The following is a 20349-nucleotide window of genomic DNA, read 5'->3' on the forward strand; positions in this document are numbered from 1 at the left end:
TATTTTTTGGAAATTTCTATTTATATATATGTATGGTATTGTATTGAAAAATCAAGATGATTGCTTGTCTTATGCTTCGTTTACACTTTATTGGTTAAAAACTAATTTAATCGTTTCTATTGGCTGGTTAGAGCTATAGGAATTTGGTGCAGATGTAAATAATGCAATTTATGACAATTTTTAACGCTTTATAAATGTTTATACTGGGTTACTTCACTACTTTAGTATTTTTTTTAATTTCTTGTTTTTCCTTTCTCGGTGTTAACATGTAAGCTAGACTAACCATAAACTAACAAAGCACATACAAACTAACAATCATGTGTGATTTAGAACAGACCCCTTAATTTAAGGCTTATGTTTAAATGGCTATTTAAAACGATAGTCTTAAATATACCCCATGAAATAAATAAGTCACTCCTGCACTTATGCAATTACAAAAAAAATAAAATACAATGGCAAAATTAGAATAAGACACATCGACACAATGAAAAAAAAAACAAATAAAAAACAAAATTGACAGTTCATTTGACAGATGTCAAAATTGACACATGAAAAAATTAATCATGTTTTTCTCCTCAACAGTAGCGTGCTTCGCTCACAATCCTTCCATGGTCCCGTTACGGCGTACACAGGGCTTCGCCCCCCGCCTCCGGACCAGATCTGCGAGACGTATGACGCTTCTAGTGACAACGACTTCTAAACGACACTGTCGACTCCGATATGTGATAGGCCGCGTTTGTATTTGGTAGACTAGTCTGTAACATTTGTATTCGCTTGAAACTAGAAATAGATTGACAGTATACAATTTGCTATAATGTAAAAACCCTAGCCTAACAGAAAAGAAAAACTCATATAAACTCAAAATTTAACTATATTTAAACATATCTTAAAATCCGCCCAAACTATTGCAACATTTATATCTTAAGATTATATTATGTAAATCAATAAAAAATCTAGTCGTCTGTTCCTACATATATTAAAATATCCCAACCAAGTTTGGAAAAATTTATAAGAACGTTACATATATTTATGGGACAGGGTTTCCTTAACAAATTGTATATTGTCAATATTTCAGTCAAGTTCTGTCGAAATGATCTCTCATTTGTTTTTCGACAGATATAAACGGTTTTACAGCGAATTCAAATGAGGAATACGGCGCAGTGTGTTCAATACTAATTGTTAGAATTAAGAGTTGGTTGTCGATACAAAATTACACATTTCTGTATACTTTGGCTCGACGCAAACTGGTTAGAAGCGGTTAGTACTGGTTAATTGCAATTAAACGCATAATATTGCTGTAATTCCTCGTGTGTTTGTGTTTGAACGCGGTAAATACTTCATTTCGAACAAGTCTTTGTATTATTTATTTAATATTTAAAATGAAAAACTATAAAAATATGATGTTACATTTTCATTCGTTGTGAGCGAGTCTTGTTTGGTAATAAATGTTCTTGCATGCCAATTTCTGATTGGAAATTTTGAAATGCTATAAAAAGAAAAGTACATTATTTTATTTTATTGATTGTGTTAATAAATCATTGTTAATCGGTATTGTAACATCAAATAGGCGTTTCTGTATTTGGGGAGTATTAAATTATTTAAGCAAATGAAATATTACCTACCTAAACATAAAGCGAAAAAAAAAATCTTAGCAAAAAACTTGTAATAGAATAAATTAATAAAAAAATTGTGTTGATTTTAATTAGACGTTGATTCGTAGTGAAAAATATGAAATTATATACTCAATGATGTTCCGGAAAATTGTGAAAATGAATATTTGATTTTGAAAATGGTGGCACAGACGACGCCATTACTAAAAAAGTAGTTTTCCCGCCAAATACAGAATGATGAACTAAGCCTTTTTCCGAATGATTTATGAAATTGAAGTCATAATTTTTAATTATTTGACGATTATTATGAAAATGTTAATTATTTGGGAGCGATGCAATTGTTTTTTTATATTATTTATAAGTTATTCCGCACAAAACGAAATTCCTTTAATTACTTACATGAAAATGCATCGTCTTTAATTTAATTTCTATTTTTATACTGATAGTACTTGATATCTTTTTTGTTTTGTAAAATATGATTTTCTCGTAAATTTAAGCTCTTTAATTAAGGAAACATATTAAATAATAATAATTAAATGTGATTTATTAATAATGCCTATGTTATCTTTAGGATTGGCTATTATTATTTACCACTAAAAGTGTATGAGATTAGTATTGTTTTTTTTTTCTATTATTATCCGTCTTAGATGAACGTAGAATAAATTCTCGCTAATGTAATAATTAAATATCCATTTATATTGCTCATATCATTCATACATCGATGTATTTTAGAAATATGTAACCTCTTTTTAGTTATTAGTGTTTTTCTTATAGTGCAATACCATCACATTGATAAAAAAAACATCTGAAAATATGAACAAATGTTTCCGTTTATATTTTTGTAAAATTTCGGTATTAAAATGTATTATTTCGGTTTACTCCATTTTTTATGTATAAAGAATTATTTTTGCGTGATTTTTTTCTCAGCTATGTAATAATGGATGACAGTATTTTTTGCAAGATTTTTTAAAATAAATGTGTAGATTGCTGTGGACATTTTAGAGACCTACTGTTGTATTATTGGTTTAGATCCGCCAGGCTTGACACTGCACTGAACGCTAAATGCAAAATATATCTTCATACTACATAAAATAATAGGAAAACTCTTTTACTTTAAAATATTACTATAACACTGAAATTTAATTCAATGAAATCTTCAGATTTTTTTGTTATTTTCTCTGAAAGAAAAATAATTTATTTTTCATTTTGTTTTAGTTACGTAATAATATTTTAAAGTAAAGAGAAAATCTAGATCATAACTCAAAAGTCTGCTAATGTTTTTAAACTAATGTTATAAGGTTTTAAATTCACAATATCATCGTAAAAAAATAAGCCATTTGACGTTTCTCAATGGAAATTAAGATGGCGGATTTTTCTTTTTGTGGAAATATTGTGAATTTATTTATCTCAATTTTGAGTAGTGATTTTACTATTTAATGAATTAGTAGTAAGCCTGGCTTTGTTTCAATGAGCGCATTAATGTACCATAGACGCTGCAAGCGTTAAAATATTTGTAAAACATAATTTGATGTTTAGAGTTTTGTAAAAATATTATTTAAATAGGAAAGAAATAAAAAGAACGTTTAAAATAACTGTTATCGTTTCATTTGTACTCCTAGTGATCCATAAAAAATAGTTAATGACCTATCTGGATAATTGCTGAAATTCTTACTGAAGATCTCGGGTTCGATTCCCGGGTCAGGCAAAGTATTAGGCGTTTTTCGGTTTTTCGAAACTTTCTCAGTAGGAGCACCGAGTCTGAAATTGTGTCCAGTATATGGCAATAGACTCACCCCTTATTACATGAGACGTATAACACAAATGGTGAAAAGTGGGTGTACCTCTGCCCACCTCTTCGGAGATTAACTTCGGTGACTTTACACAGAATCCGAAAAACTCCATTAATCGAAAATTAAATGTTCGCTACCCTATTTTGATATTCTTGGTACCTATGTTACGTCCTGCTACTCTCTGTCGAAACAAATAAAACGTATTATTGTAGCAATTGATTTGTGGAACTAAACTTCTTTTTTTTAGTAAACATTTCCTTTTGATATGGTGTTATAACACACCACCGTGATTACTTTTCTGATTTTCCATTCTCACAAAAAAGGAGGTGTATTCCAATTTGAATCAAGCTGTTTATAAATTAATTATTTTTAATAATTTCTCTCTTATCATGGGAAAGAAGCAACCCCTGCACCTAGCTACGTGCGCCCATGGCTGATGAGTGACATTCACTATACTGACATGACAAGCACGAATGGGCCGGTTCGACCGGAATGATGACACGGCCTCACAGAAATCCGACGTGAAACAACGCTTGCGTTGTGTGAGAGACGTTACCGGAGACCTAATTACCCCCCTCCCCAATCTTCCCAATCCCCTATTCACCAAAAACCCTTAAATTTCTAGTACCAAAAGGCTGGAAACGCATTTGTAATGCCTCGCGTGTTTCAAGTGGCCATGGGCGGCGGCAATTGCTTACCATCAGGTGATCCGTTTGCTCGTTTACCGGATTATACCGTACAAAAATCTCTCGCTAGAGACGCCACCGGCTTAGTGTAAAAATTATATATTTAAAAGAGATATAAAAAAAAGTACAGAAATTTCTAGCTAAGTATTTTTCGTCGGCCAAGTGGTTGCAAGTGCGACTGCCGGGCAAGGGGTCCCGGGTCGGGCGAAATATTGCTAAGCTTTTTTCGGTTTTTCAAAAATTTCTCAGTAGTAGCACGGAGACTGAAAATGTGCCCGGTATATGGCAATAGGCTCACCACCTATTACATGGGACTTACAATATAAATTGTGAAAAGTGGGTGTACATTGTACAGTGGCATTATGTCCCATAATGTGCACCTCTGCCTACACCTTCGGGGATAAAATGCGTGACGGTATTTGTCAGGGAAGGGTGAGTAATGTTAGTACAGAAAAAGGATAAAAAATAAAAACAAGACATACATTTATTAATAATGATTTTATCTTTGAATATCAATTACACTTTTTTGTTTTATTGTTATTTTATAAACTTTACATATTCATTTCGTATTTTATATACCATATAATATATAAAGTTTCATTACTAATTATTTTAGCATTACATTATCTAATACAAGGGGACACATAACGTAAAAATACTGCATTTTTTGTAAAGTAAACTTAAACGCCCGATCTTTATGTAAATGTTAAACGATTTTTCGTTGTTTTTTTTTTAAACCCAGTACACAACACTTAATTTTATCAACTAAAAGTTATGAAGAATAACATTTCAAAGTCACTCGATTTTTTTTTTCAATAAAAAGGAACTCTTTACAACTTTTCTTTCACTTTTTTTCATCCGTTTACTATATTTACTTCACAACCACATTACATATATTTTTTTTTATATAAAAAAAGGTTTAAAAAGATTCATTACTAGTTCAAAAGTAACTCCTAAATTGAGCAAAGTTTGAAGTGACAATAAAACGTTATTCGACAAGTAATTTATATTTCAAATATTTCTGCGTTTTACAAATTCTTTAGAGTCGTCTTAATATCGCGACTACATTGACGTTTCATTAATTCTTGATTTTGTCCAATTTAATAATTAAATTATCAACAACAATAATGCTTAAATAAATAACAAATGAAACATGCTAACTCAAATGGCGATCACTTCTCGAGTATTTTTTTTTGTATTGTATTGTATCTAAATACAATATACATCGCGAAAAATACAAATGAAAAACAACATCTGTATCTGTACATCATTTTTACAATATTAAATATAATTAAAACTATGTTTTAAATATACATTTTTTCAATGAACTGTCACAAACATTTCTTGGATAAAAAAATGGGTATACCTAACGTGAATAATTCAGCAATAGCTTAAAATATAGCTTAGCTTAGATTTAGGTCATCGGTTCGGAGAACGTGACTTAGAATTCACATATTTCAAGTCACGATTAGGTATTTTTCTACTTCTTAAGTCTAAAAGACGACGGAGAAGTCGGTTACCTAATAAATCCTCTCGATGTTTTTAAAAATAAGCTAAGCTATAAAAATAAAGTCTACACACAGGTATATCATACAAACAAGAAATACTTTTGATACGAAACAAAGAGACATTTATTTATTCCATTTTACAAACTAAACTAAGCTACCTCTTGTTTTCAAGTATCTTGCAGCTTTGGCATACACCTTGATTTAAGGTTAATTTTTAATTCAAACACAATTCTGTCACTACGACATTTAAAAATCAATTTTTAATGTTATCTCTGAACGTTTTTACGTTCTAACTTGACAGAAAGCTCACTGTCCCTTTCTCATACAGTATGCTAGAAAGAGTTAGCAATACTCCCTATTTTAGGACAAGAGGACCAGTATTTTTAACACCAAGAAAAGTTAAAGATGGATTCTTTTTAAACGAAAAAATAAAACAAAATTACCATGATACCCTGTAATTTCATGCCTAGAACGTAACTAAATGCACATCAAGTAGGCAGTAACAAAATTAAATGGCACTACTATGAGTGAACATAAGAAACACCTTATCTTAAACTATCTTACAGTAATTAAAGCATTCATGTGATTCCACACACTTTTAATTTCAAATATATATATAGATATATATAATAAATCTATTTTTTTATATCTTCTAAGTGTATATTTATATATTATGGCAAATCTAACAACACTAAATGAAAATCTCCAGAATATTCTTATTTAACATCACATAAAGTTTTTTTACAAACAAAATACAGTAGTTTTTTTTTCTCATCAATTTTAAATTCATGTACATCTACGCGAAACGTTATATATTTTCGTATTTTTTTAATTTAAAGGGCGGATGTACACAAATACCTACGTTTTATATTATTTACAAACATTTTAAGCGACTACAGTGTCTATTCTAGGAATGAGAAAGGGACCATTCGTGATTTTTTTCTTGTATACTTTATACTGAAAATAAAATACACGTTGGAAAAAATGTATACAATCTGTTTGACATTTTTTGTAGTGTATTCTTGTAAAAAAAATCTACGAAAGGTCCTGAATTTGTTAACAAAAGTATACAGAACGGTATAATTCGTTTCCTTGACCTTATTATATAAGATTTAGGTGTATAACAAGCAATATAATGTCGCCTGTGCGTTTGTTTCCCAAAATATGTTGTTTGACAAATTATTTGTAGACTTGTACACATTTGACTAGCAAACATTTGAGCAAATGTTTCGCTTGATGTAAACTTGTTTAAAATTCGGTATAAAATTGGGTCTAATTCATTTGCAAATACATTTGCACAAATATTTGAGACCAAATGCGCGAATGTTTAGCGAAAATAAATGTAAAAATTACAAAAATTTAGGTAAAAAAATTGCCACTAAGCCCAGTTTATTTACAAACGTCCATATTTAAAATTACACAACTGATGTTTTCTTTTAAAATATCTAAGTAGAAAAACTAAGTGACTTTATTCGATCTAGGTAATATTTTCTTTGCAAAACATTGAGCTAATTGAGCAACAATAAACTATGACTATAAGCAACAAGGAAGCCATATTGTTCAAATAAACTACTATCCGTAACGAAAATAAAAACATTTTTGTACACGTATACGATAAAAATACAAAAATTTCAAAATAAATATTTTATTTAATATCTTCTTCGATCACAAAGTCTATTATTATTTAAAAATATTTACAACTAGTAATATGTAACATTTCACTGAGTGTCTCGGTGGCACAGTTCCACAACCCACTACAACATCACTGGAGAGTCTAGCAGCTAATCTCGGAGTCGCCGACGTACTCGGCGTTGCTACCCTGTATGGTGACCATGTTCCTGTCGTCGAGCTTCTTGCTGGGCTGGTTGCTGCCGGAGCTGGAGGACGCGTTGTCGCTGTCCGCGTACGGCACGTCCGTCATCGGCCCGTTCAGCAGGCTCGCCGCCGAGCTGGACTGCTTCAACTTCCCCTTCTCTTCCTTCGACTCCGTTTCCTTCGGCAAGTCGTCTATCACCGCCTTCTTAGGATCAATCTGTATCGTCTTCGATTCGGAGAGCTTGTTTGGTGTGACGACGTTTATGTATGGCGGCAGAATGTTCATCGTCGTCAAGTTGACGGAACCACTGTTCTTTTTCAATGCGTTCAAGTTTTGCTCTAGTTGTGCCGCGTCTAAGCACAGTGGTTTCGGTTTGGGCGTGAATTTTGGCGCTTCTTTGGCCCATGCGTTGATGCGCGGCGGGTCTGGGGACGCTATTGGAGCTGTCTTCCGTTCTGGCATCAATGCGTTCTTGTGGTTAGTCTTGTCAATGACGTTGGTCTCTATCGCTTTTGATAGAGCGTTCTCAGGCGGTTTTGGAGAAGTCGGGGTTATGCTTATAAGTTTCTCGACCTGGAGAAAATACGGCAATTGAAGAATTGGGGCTAGTGACCAAATATTCATTAAAATAATAGAACGAGGCTAATTTTGTCCTACATGAAAGATTTTTTTTGTATTAAAATAATGGAGCAAAATATGGGGTTGTGTACTCACGGCTGGTCCGTTGTCGATGCTCTGTCGCGGCGTAGCGTTGCGAGGTGGCTCTGTGAACGAAGTCTCCCATATGACCGGCTTGTCGTCGGCGTCCGGCGTTATCTCGTCCAGTGACGGACCCTCTACTGAACTTAGCAATCTGTAAAATAACAGGTTAGTAACTAAAATGGTGTAGAAGGAGTAAAATAAGAGATGTGCGATACTCTCTTGTCTCTGTCTCTTTTGACAGACCTATATTATGAATCTCATGTCATAGGGAGGGCCTATTGATCATATCGGTCTCTATCAGAATTCAGAATCCTTGCTGTTAATTGCAGAATTTCAAGAAGTAAGACGTTTTGACTTTCAAAACTGCTCAATACTCAATACTTTATTGCTTTCCACATGTAAGGCTTAGGTGGTAAACTTAACTAGGACACAATGTCTTTCGCGGATCTATTTGAAATACATCATTTTGACTTTGAAAAGGACTTTATTTATGCAGAATACTTGCAACTGACTAGTTAGAAATTGCAGAGGACGTTTTGCGTCTGATATGATAATGAAAGACTTATTTTTAATACAGTGTAAGCATACAAAGGGTCTGACTGAATCATACCCTGGTTTGAACTGACGATGTAGAGATCTGTCTTTAAATTCCAAAACTAAGAATCCGTCTGTCAGCTAAGAATCTGTCTTTAAATTCCAAAGCTAAATATTAAGATTTCCTTACCTATCTGTAGAATTAGACGGCAGAAACTTTGTTGTGGTCTTTGTCTCGACGGCGGAGGTAGCGGAGGCATCGCGCCTTGTTGCGCTTGCGCCGCTCCGGGACGCCATTGGAATGTTGCCATATTCTTGTGATGCTATAACACAATACAATATTGTAGCGTTGATCTTGCTTCACTGTTGTAAATTATCGTAAGCCGATTTTTTTCATCTTAATATCCCTTATATTGTTTGTCAATTTTATACTGTCTATCAATAACAAATACTCCTACGGTACACCCTGTATCAGTTAAAAATTACCAGTTAAATATATGGCGATTGCTATAGATGAGACAATCATCTAAATACCTACTGAGAAAGCCCAATTCTCACTCGTCGCCGTTCCCAATCGCCAAAATGCTGGCGACGCGTAACTCGTCTGGTGTTGGGAGTGTCCTTGCTTTTGCTTACCATCAGGTAATCCATGGTTGGTACTATTCCATAAATAACTCAAACCCATATTAGGATTATTTGCTAGAACAGTAAAAATACTATGTTCCATAGTCCATTCTTCGTCAACGTAACTATTATCCCCCTCTAATGTCCACCTAAATTAGACAAACAAGGGTTTTGTGGACAGTGCAAATATCATTTCAGGTTTTAAAAATCCACGATGCTTTAAAAATAGGGGTCGTTCCAGGTTTCATTCATCAAGGATGCACTTTACATGATGAAGGGATTTTGATACTGGAATTTTCAGTCCATAGTTACCTTCAGAACTTCGATTGTCGACGTATTCGATCGATGTGACGCTTACCTAATGAGAGATTCGCTGAATACTGAGTACCTACTTAATAAAATGGAGGAAGCGTTTCTGTTTCATAGTTTTTTGGTTGCTACAATCATGCAACGTCACGTCTTTTATCCCCTAAGGGGTAAGCAGAGGCGCACATTATAGCACGTAATGCCGTTATACAATGTACGCCCATTTTTCTCCATTTGTGTTATTTATAAGTCCCATGTAATAGGGGGTGAGCCTATAGGGGGTGCTACATCTACACGTTACCGCACCGTTTCACGTTGACGACGTCGTGACGTGGAGATGTGGACACGTCCTAAGAGTTAAGAAAGTACCTATTATTTCACAAATAACCGATAAGTTACGCACTTAACAACTAAATTTTTCACACTGCTGTTAAAAACTCCATTTGGTACAGACTGTAGTATTTAGCGAATCTCTCTCTCCAAATCAACAATGGATAGGACATGTATACCTTTCAGAAGAGGTGGATATTGTGAATCCTCCGTTTCTGGCTGATCCTGCGCCACCGTTTGCGATTTGCTATGAGGGACCAGCGGTTCCGTGGGGCTAAAACAATGAGGCCGCATTGGTACGGTTGAAGGGAGACACGGGTTACAATGACTGTGCATAGGAGAAGCTTGTATTTGTGAATGATTTGCTCGTTGCTTCGACAAAAATACGTACATATATAAATAACCTCACGCCTGTCTCCCATGAGGGCAGGCATGGAGGCAAAGACAATGGAACGAATTCGACAAAAATCATAAGTGAAAATAATAAACTCCTGGATTGTATTTGTCGATTTTTTTAACACATTTTCATTAAACATATATTAGAAGTGTTTGAGTTCAATAACTGTACACCTACAGTAGAACTCCAATTATCCGAACTCCGACTATCCGAATCGCCGATTATCCGAATCACAAAAATTGTCCAAAAAAGGTCTAAGTGCGCTATTATTCTCCCCCCCCCCCTCGCGAAGCCAGTATTTGCGCGTCAAGTCTTGACTTGACTTGTCTTAACTTGCCGTTGTGCCTACACTGACTTCCCCCCGCAATTTAATTCAATAAAAAAATAGTGCAATATCAAAACGTAGCTTTTATTCTCTTCAATGGCAATTTTTTTTTAAAAATCCGATTATCCGAATATTTGATTATCCGAATGGGTCCCGGTCTCCATTAATTCGGATAATTGAAGTTCTACTGTATTTTGCAAATGTACAACTAAAGTTCTCATCAATATGTATAAATATTATACCAATAATAAATATTTCTTTTTCATGTAAGAATAGGTTTTTTTAATAGATTCATCGTATTTGTGAATCAGTTTTTGAAATAAATACATTTTTTCATTTTTTCATGTCGAAGCAACAAGCTTTGAAAAAAAAACGGATAAAAAATGGAAAACATTAAGAATATAGGTATTTTAGCAAATTGAATTTTTTAATGAGACTGTATTATCTGATTGTGTTTTTAATTCGCTGTTTTTAAATTAGAAACATTGGCTGGTAAAGGAACGTTCAGCGTCTAACACATGCTGCCACTGCTTCGACTTTCTAAAGCAGTTTTATACTTTTTTTACTTCATTCATATCGAAATCTTCTCAAAAAACTTACAACAAATCTATATATTAAAACATTTTTGCAAAACTGTAACAAATAAATCTATATTTTGTACGCAATTTCATTCAAAATTGTGAAAATAAAGTTGAGATGGCGGCCATTTTGAAGTCCTTTAGTAAAATGGCGGAGAAGATTTCGATATTCAAAAGTAATTAGACAGTTGTAAAGTATATTCGGTTACTATACAACATCGAAGTGTGAAAGGAAGTGCCACATAAAGTTAAGATTTAGAAGTAGCTTGTAATTAGTATTTGAGGGCACTGGCAGGTCTCAAATTTGGTCAAATGTAATCATTGACATGGAGACAAAAAATTTTACAGTCAGAAAACAGTTTTTGAAAACTGTATTATACGTTTTGTATAATGTAGTAATTTTTTTGCCTTGTTGTGTCTAATGTCAATACGTTACATAATTATTGTGTTCCCGTATCACCCTTATGGGTGCACTTTATTAAATGTAACATGTCACATAGAATTTTTCTAAATTTTTTTGCCTTATTTTTCATTAGACCCTTTCTTTTGACAAAATGGTCACATGTTATTCTCTGTTGTTTGGATTTCACTTCTTTATTATTATTTTTTTTAATATATTTTTTTTCATAAAATGGTCACATGTTCTGATTTTGTTTTTAATTTTGTTTATACTTTTTTTCTATGAAGCCTTAATCCTGCCAGCAGCCTCAGCTTAGAAAAGGCGTTACCTATTGTTGGTCGTTGGGTTGTCCTGCGGCGACATCGGCACGAGGTAGTCGCACGCCGGCCCTCGCTGCCAACATGCCACGCTCAGTACACACGACCACAGGGAGATCCTTACTCACATACCGCTTTCCGATATTTTTTATTTAGGATTTTGTGACGAAAATTGTTGAAAATAATATATGTTAATAATGTTCTGATTTTCCGCCTAGATCTATGTAATGAAATTTTCAGGCGTAAACGTATCTTTTCTGTGTATTTTACCTGTAGGTTCTTTCATGGAATAATATATAATCTAAAATAAGCCTTGGGAAAAGTATTGTTTTTTGTGTAACGAGATGTGTAAATGTTTAAATGAGGACGGTTTTCACGTAGTCCCTGTGATTTTGTCATTGATTATAACTTACTTTCGAAATAGCCACCAAAATGGGCTATACCTATAGTATGGGCTAAGTTGGAAAACTCGAAGAAAATCCTATCAGAAAATATCGGAAAAGCTTTTTTATCTATCAAACAATTTATCGTCAAACACAATCTCCCTGTGTTTCACTTTAAATACTACGCGTGCATACCACTGGGTTTTGTAAAAACTTTTCTTATCACCAACAAAAATTGGATTCTATTTTTTCTCCATTAAGTTACATTTTACAAAACCCAGAGGCAGGGACAAAGGTAATAAAAGAAAATAGATTAGGTAATAGATTCCCGCTATAGCTACTAGGCAAGTAAACACCCAAGTTTCTTAAATAACCGTTAAAAGAGATTCTTTGAAATGCAAACTGTCATGGCGGATGAAAAAATTAGAAAAATTAAACAAATGATTCTTTTTTTTAGGATAACATGCGTTAGTTTAATGATTTTTCTTTCACATTCCAATGAATCTCCGTCTAACTACTAGGGGTCTAGGTTTCTACGCGACTTTCATTCAAGGAGGGGAGGGTATCGTAGAAAAATAAAAAAATAATAATTTGAGGTTATCATGCGAACTCTTAAGCACGGGCTCTTAATGGACCGCTAACACCGAATTAAAAAATAAAAATTATAATGTTTTAATTTATAATATTATAATTAATAATAAAAAAAATCCATTTACTTGCTTCTAGTAGCCAGAGCGAAAACATTTGGAAAAAAGAGAAAAATTTTGTTACGCATTAGTATTTTTGTTTTTTTTTTCTTTAGTTTTATAGTTCTGTCTTTTTAAAATATTAATTGGAATATACACTCGAGTAAAAGGAACACTTTATTTATATTTATTTTCATTAAAATTTATAATTAAAAAGAGGCGTTGTTCCTTGAAAAAACATTAAAAATCACGTGGTCTTTAGCATCTATAAAATTAACATGGGAGTCTAGAAAACAAATTTATTTATTTCTGGTATTTAATTCAACAAAATACAATCTAAATAGGGGTTCAATCTACAAGTGTACGGTGTCATGAAACTACTGAAAAATATTTGTTTCACTAAAATTTTTTACTTCGAAAAAACCAAAAAAAAAATACTAAATATTTTTCTTCTAAAATATTTACAAAACATAAACGACCACGTCACGGCTAACATTTAAAAACTACTTCACATGATATTATACAAGAGTACTTTATCACCAATATTAATTTTCGAAAAAACTTATATTTCAGTTTTCTTACGATTTTTTCTTATATCGATTATTTTCTCAATCCCGTCACTACTAGGGAACAACGCCTCTCGATAGAATCGATACCTAGAATCGTAATCGATTACTCACCTGCGGGCCGTTGGCGTTGGGTGGTAAGTCATTGCATGGCGGTAACAGAGACCGTACAATGGGCAGCGGCGCGCTTACTATCGCTGGGTCCTGGATAAGACGGCGGGGAAATATTTAAAATTATTAGTAATTGTATATTTGATAGTAGGCAGAGGTGCACGTTACGGCACGTAATGCCGCTATACAATGTACACCCAGTTTTCACCATTTGTGTTATAAGCCCCATGTAATAGGGAGTGAGCCTATTGCCATATCCTGAACACAATTCCAGACTCCGTACTACTACCGAGAAATTTTCGAAAATCCGAAAAAAACCCAGTAGTACTCAGCCCGACCCGGGAATCGAACCCGAAACCCGTTGTTCGGCAGTCGCACTTGCGACCACTTGACCAGCGAAGCAGTTAAAAAATTAAAAAAATATTAAAATCCAACAAATTGACCAGAAAAATGCAATGAATGGCTTCGAGAAAATAATTGTACGTCTGGTCGTGCCGCTTTTTTTGCTCGATTTGGTGCCAGATACACGTCCATAGTAAAAAAAACAATATTTCCGTAGCAAAAAATTGTTTATACGACATTTTTCATTGTAGGTACATTTTGTCCTACAAGAAATACTTTAATTTAGTTTCTATGTCCCAGTAGATTGCACCGACCTGTACAAACCGCTGCATCCTCTCGTACATGTGCGCGAACGAGGGTCGCTCGCCCGGCGTCGGGTTCCAACACTCGCACATCAGCCTGTATATCTCTTGGGGACACCCTGTGTACGGACACCCATTGGTTACTATGTATCAAGTCCGCCTCTGTACAATTTTAAACGCTATACATAATAAATAAACAAGTAATGTGTAGAAATCATGTTTTTACACGTTGCTCCACATTAGGATTTTCTCCTGTGTCGTGGGTGCGTTTACAAATATAAAATTTCACATACACATGACACCCAGACCCGTAAAACAAAATTTATGGATCACACAAAGAGTTGTTCCGTGCGGGAATCGAACCTGGGGCGCAGCAGTCGGTTTTCCAGCCCCTGCGCCAACCATACAGTCAACTATCTTTTGTATTAGTTGTCAACGGAATCTCTACATCACTACCACCAAATTATGTTGCACATTTATTCTCTTACGCAATTTATTCCCACATAATTTAGCAACAAACATCTGCGTGACTCACCATAAGGTTTCTCCAGCCGGCCTCCCCCGGAGACCATCTCCATGACCTCCCGGTTGGCGCAGCCCGTGTACGGCATCACGCCCAGCGAGAACACCTCCCACAGTAGCACGCCGAACGACCTGGTCATGTAACATACACCATGTATCAGAACTGTTGTTATCTTTCACCAAAACTTTGGAAACGATAATGAACAAAATATTTTATCTAAAAATCACGGTTCAGTAGTATAGTCGCCGCGTTTACGCACGCTGCTCATGTTGAAAAATCCCTCTGTGACTCGAAACTAGTAGAGCTTTTGTCCATTAATGTAAACTGTGTTTTTTTTTTTTTTTTGTATTAGAATATGCCTTCCAGATCTGCCGATTGGAAGAAATCTACCCCATCAGTTTCTAGCCACTTTCATCGTGGACGTCCCACACAAACATCTTGCTAAGAAAATTAATAAAGACCATCGAAAAACTCACCAAACATCAGTTTTGATGGTGAAGACTCCATCGATGTAAGCTTCGGGCGGCATCCACTTTATGGGCAGCATGGCTTTACCCCCCTTCTTGTAGTAATCAGACCGGTAGATGTCGCGCGCCATGCCGAAGTCTGCTATCTTGACCACTCTGCCGGGTCCCCTTGATGTCAGGAGGCAGTTGCGGGCTGCTATGTCCCTGTGAGTAGAATGGGGTGGTTTAAGCGACGTTGCAAAAAGGTGGGTTTAATTTTCATTAATAAAAGGTCCCCCTATAATGTTTGTGGGTAAGTATTTATATGCCGAGGTTTTCCCAGTACGCTACAATATGAGGTACTTCAAGATGGAAGTAAATATGTTTCTTAAGAGTCGGCGAAGCGCATGTAATGCCCCAAGTGTTGCCAGTGTTCATAGACCATGGTCACCACTTACCATCAAGTGGGCCGTGGGCTTTCTTGCCACCGTCGTAGTACAAAAACAATAAAGAATTTTTTTTCGAAGGCTGAGAGGAATAGTGTATGTAAATCGCCGTAAAAACATTACAAGCTATAAAAATTGTACTTGAAAAAAAAAGTGTAATCGAAATACTAAAATGTTATTTTGTCTGACTCAAAGATCAAACCTTGGGTCCACAGCACACAACCATAGCACGCCTCCATAGCACGCATCTTTCCATATAAAACATAGCTTAGCTTGCCGTTTCCACCAGTACTAAGCTATGTGTACCAATGAATATGATTGGTGGAAGCCAAACGCATCTACAGCAAAGTTGCATAGAACATATCTTGTGGAAAAGCACCCTTAGTCTCTTAGTACGAGTCGGTCTACATTCAGAATTTCTCGGGACCTAATAACCTCCTTTTTCATATGTAATGGGTCAATCTTAATCTCCTCTTCCAACTCAAGTGTCTTTATCAATCCCTTTACTGTCTTCAAGTTCTAAAAAAACCTAGAAATTATTACCCCCTTACCTATGTATGAATCTCTTGCTCTCCAAGTATCTGCATCCCTTGCAGACGTCGATGGAACACAGTAGGAGATCCTTCATGGTCAGGGCGCTGGCTCGCTCCGGCTTCGGCCGACTTTCGCGGAGGAAGTTCTTCAGATCTCCACCGGCGAGCAGTTCCAGGACTATGAATCTAGAGAGAAATGGTGATAGGTTCAGTTTTACTGATGGCAGTCAAATACTTAAACTATTCCTTAGTAAAATGTCAGTCGTTGGCTATGTAAACTATTCCTTAGTAAAGATTTTGTTCCGTAAATAATTGCTAAGGACTGGGTTAAGTAATCATTAAATGACTCTGAGTATGGTGATAAGACGGTACCGAAGATTTAGTGTAGGTACAAAGTATTTTAAGGAAAAGCGTTCCTCAGAATCCTAGTTTAAAATAAAACGCATAAAATGAACTCCTAATCCGCTAACTCTCTCAATCTTCAAAATAAAATAAAAACACTAAAATAAAAACTACTATCAAATAAAAACACAACGTCACGCCATTTTATCCCCGAAGTGGTCACAATTTGTGTTATACAAGTCCCATGTAATAGGGGGTGGTGGTGCCATATACTGGTCACAATTGCAGACTCCGTGCTACTATTGAGAAATTTTCGAAAACCCGTAAAAAGCTTAGTAATACTTTTACCACCACCAAACTACTCTTTTTTTTCTTTTTTGATGGGGGAAAATCATCCAATGAGTGTCAGACTCTTACTGACTAAAAACCACCACGTTCCTTCTCCTCCGGAGCCCCGGTAAACCCGTTAGGTAGTCCGCAGCTCCGCAACTACTCTAAAAATGACAAAACGTACCGTGGATGTCGATCAAAGCAGACTCCGATCAGATGAACAATGTTGGGATGGCTGAACTTTGCCATGATGGCGGCTTCCATCAGGAAGTCGGACTCAGCCTGGCCGGTGGACAGTTCTGGCAGAGTCTTCACTGCCACCGGCATCTCCACCGTGTCTCCCGTGCGGTGGCGGTACAGGCCTTGGTATACTTCTCCGAAGGCGCCTTGGCCTAAAGCCCTGGGGATAAAGTGTTGGGTTAATCTTGATTAAGTTTTATTTATGAGTAACTAGCTACTTCCGCGCGGTTTCACCCGCTCTGCTCGGTTCCTATTGATCGTAGCGTGATGATTTACCTATAACCTTCCTCGATAAATGCGCTATCCAACACAAAAAGAATTATTTAAATCGGACCAGTAGTTCTTGAGATTAGCGCGTTCAAACAAACAAACTCTTCAGCTTTATAATATTAGTAAGTATAGATACAGAAATAAGAACATAGTAATAGTAGTTGTAGTAGTATTTAAATTGAACGACCTAGTTCAGCCTAGTCCTTTCCATCATCGAACCAAAAGACAATGCCACCCACTTGCACGAAGCGTTTCGCTTCAAGCTTCCTTGTGCGAACTGCTAAGGAATAGAATTCTTTGCCGGAGTCTGTGTTTCCTGATAGGTATATTTGATAGGTCGACGTTTGGCTGCTATCTCGCCTGGCGGTAAGTGATGATGCAGTCTACGAAGGAGCACGTCTGCTCTTTCTTATTCATAGTACCACAGTTACTTTTTTTATTGGGACAAGCCCGCCACAACCTCCCATACCGCTGCAACTCCTGTAAGCCAGGATCTACAGTAGATACAACCATGAAAACACCGGAACACTGAAGTCCGGCGCGTCACAGGGACATGAATGACTGTCTTGGATTCCGCAACGAAACAAATCAGAAGATGTTATTAGAGGAGATGAAAAAAGAAAACCCATATCTGCTATTTCATAATCAGCGTCCACTTACTTGACAAGCTTGAGGCTTTCTCTGGAGACCTGTGGTAACCCCCTGACATCGATCCCCTGCGGCAGGATGCTCTCGCTGCCGTAGTGAGGGTTGAACGCCATGGTGAGGTTGTCGTTCCCTCCCGGGGCACTCCGCAGGCGCTGCAGCTGCACATCTTGTTCTAGAAGACGTTTCTGCTGCTGTTCTGCTTCCTTCTTCCTTTGGTAGGTGTTGTCTGGGGGGGAGGGTTTTGTTAGTTGTGGATGGTGATGGGAAACAATTTGGTGTAGTAAATCTTTGTTCTTTTGGTCTTGTTATAAAATATCCTTTAGATTACACACTATAAAACATCTTAAATATTATTAGAAATGTATGAATTTATATTCTTCTTTTCGCCGTCCTGGCAGTAAACGGATTGGTGGCCAAACGCAGACTTATAAACGTTAAAAAAAATGAATTAAGAAAGGTTACATAATTTTTTCATTTCTTCTGTGTGGAGATGTTATTTTCATTAGAGCTTCTCTGCTATTGGTAAATGCCTATAATATGCCTATAATATAGCCCAATAATAAGTATATTCATAGTATAGTCGTATCTACCAATAGCCTCATAGCCAAATGCCTCGACCAACACCTGAGTAGGCTAACGTTAGACGGTTGGATCAAGGGCCTGATGCAGAAGGCAGTACTTCTGGACACGGCGCGTATTGTCCAGAAATTCCTCTCTCTTGAGCCCTGTACCTGTCCCATGAGTTTCAAGCAATAGTTTTTATGTATGGCAAATTTTAGTTCCACATGTGACCGGTAGAGGCGTTGTAAAATTTGACATACAAAAAAACGTCGTCGCTAGCTTCTATCGACAAATATGCTGCTTCAAACTTATGGTTGAGGTACTGACCGCCCGCGATAGCATGGATTTCTCCAGTTACTGGCGGGCTACTGCCTTTTATATTTTTATACGTTTTCTTTTCTTCTTTCTAAATAAATGAAGAAATAATAGGTATACTTACATAAATAGAGACACACGCAGAGCACGGCCAGTGCACAGACGAACACAGCCACGGAGAGTACTATAATCACCACCCACGGGGTGCGGGGCCAGGCCTCCTCCACTGTATGGGACATGGGATATTTGTTAATATTTGACGCGGTACAAAGTTTGCTGGGCCAGATAGTTGAAAATAAAATGCATTGTTTGCTACTATATGTCGCAGATGGTCTTCCAAAAGTACTTCTTTAGAGGGAATAAAATTAGTCATATCTAGCCTCTATAGCGTCTACGACAACACTTGATACCAGCTTCCTATTAAAGGTAAGCGTCCACAGGTCCGCATCGCACGCAACGGATTTTAGTTTGTCTTGTATAGAAACTCATACAACTGCGTCCACTGATCCGCATCGTACGGACCGCATCATCGGCAATGCCTAATGCGATGCGTACTGATGACGTCATACGGAATGCCGATGTCAAAAATGCGAATGCCGATGTCGAAAGTGGCATCGGCAATTCGATTGCTAATATTCGTGTCGGCAATCCGAACCCTGCCGATACAGTGGACGTGGACGTATTCTGAAAAATTAATCCTTTTGATGCAATCCGTCCAATGCGTGCGATGCGTACGATGCGGGCCTGTGGACTTACCTTAAGAAGATATTACCCTAAAATTAGTCTAAGTACAAATACTTACGTATACACTTGGTGGGGTCGTGAGCGTCTGCCGTCCATGTGGCGGGGCAGTAACAGTTGACGTCGCTCCGGTACTCGTTCAGGGCCACGCAGCGGTAGTCGCAGTCACAGTCCTATAAGGAGATAAAGTTTAAGGAACATATTTGGGAAAGTGACTTGAGAGTGTATTTTTTTTTTTTTTTAGTTTTTTAGGACGGATATCAATGGCAGGGACTTTTCCTGCCTTGGGTTTATGTCGAAAATCATCCAATGACTTCTCCCACCTTGGGCGAGGCGAGAGGGATTGTCAGACTCTTACTGACTAAAAACCACCCCGTTCCTTCTCCTGCTTTTCGAGCCGGTGCCCCGGTAAACCCGCTAGGTAGTCCGCAGCTCCGGATCAAGCATCAGCCCTACTGGGCCCCATCTGTGGTGGTCTGATAGTATACTTACATGTATAGCGGGTATTATAAGCAGCTCCCCGGGCCCGGTCCGCGGCGCGACGGCCGCCTCGCTGTAGTCTCTGACGGCGCGACTGGCTGCTATGTACGACCAGCCCCCGCCGCCGTGCAGACCGCGACCTTCGTTTGTATCTCCACCTG

The 20349-nt window shown here is 36.7% G+C and overlaps 2 protein-coding genes across 4 annotated transcripts in view; one reads left to right on the forward strand and one right to left on the reverse strand.

Annotated features, from left to right (window-relative positions):
* Window positions 1-3202, forward strand: part of LOC118276986 (uncharacterized) — a 72326-nt gene extending 69124 nt beyond the window's left edge. For both annotated transcript variants that reach the window (XR_004783725.2, XM_035595625.2), the window contains one exon: window positions 583-3202. Coding sequence is in view for 1 of the 2 variants with exons in the window: in XM_035595625.2 (XP_035451518.2) it covers window positions 583-700 (118 nt within the window). In the remaining variant the exon portion in view is untranslated. The remainder of the gene's footprint in view (window positions 1-582) is intronic.
* Window positions 3203-4565: 1363 nt separating this feature from the next.
* The window catches only part of LOC118276653 (tyrosine-protein kinase receptor), a 53018-nt gene continuing 37234 nt past the window's right edge, over window positions 4566-20349 (reverse strand). The window contains exons 15-29 of one of the 2 annotated variants that reach the window (XM_035595056.2): window positions 20201-20346; window positions 19770-19881; window positions 19092-19193; window positions 18104-18317; window positions 17118-17333; window positions 16280-16447; window positions 15313-15507; window positions 14849-14967; window positions 14326-14432; window positions 13673-13762; window positions 11935-11999; window positions 10086-10180; window positions 8837-8969; window positions 8125-8263; window positions 4566-7983 (exon numbers count right to left, since the gene is read on the reverse strand). In XM_035595056.2, the coding sequence (XP_035450949.2) occupies window positions 7369-7983; window positions 8125-8263; window positions 8837-8969; window positions 10086-10180; window positions 11935-11999; window positions 13673-13762; window positions 14326-14432; window positions 14849-14967; window positions 15313-15507; window positions 16280-16447; window positions 17118-17333; window positions 18104-18317; window positions 19092-19193; window positions 19770-19881; window positions 20201-20346 (2516 nt within the window). In that variant the 3' untranslated portion in view covers window positions 4566-7368. Of the gene's footprint in view, window positions 7984-8124; window positions 8264-8836; window positions 8970-10085; window positions 10181-11934; window positions 12000-13672; window positions 13763-14325; window positions 14433-14848; window positions 14968-15312; window positions 15508-16279; window positions 16448-17117; window positions 17334-18103; window positions 18318-19091; window positions 19194-19769; window positions 19882-20200; window positions 20347-20349 lie in introns of those variants that run through there. The other variant, XR_004783689.2, reaches the window with a different exon arrangement.

The sequence above is a fragment of the Spodoptera frugiperda genome, chromosome 17 (assembly GCF_023101765.2).
Source record: "Spodoptera frugiperda isolate SF20-4 chromosome 17, AGI-APGP_CSIRO_Sfru_2.0, whole genome shotgun sequence".
In the NCBI taxonomy this organism is placed as follows: Eukaryota; Metazoa; Arthropoda; class Insecta; order Lepidoptera; family Noctuidae; genus Spodoptera; species Spodoptera frugiperda.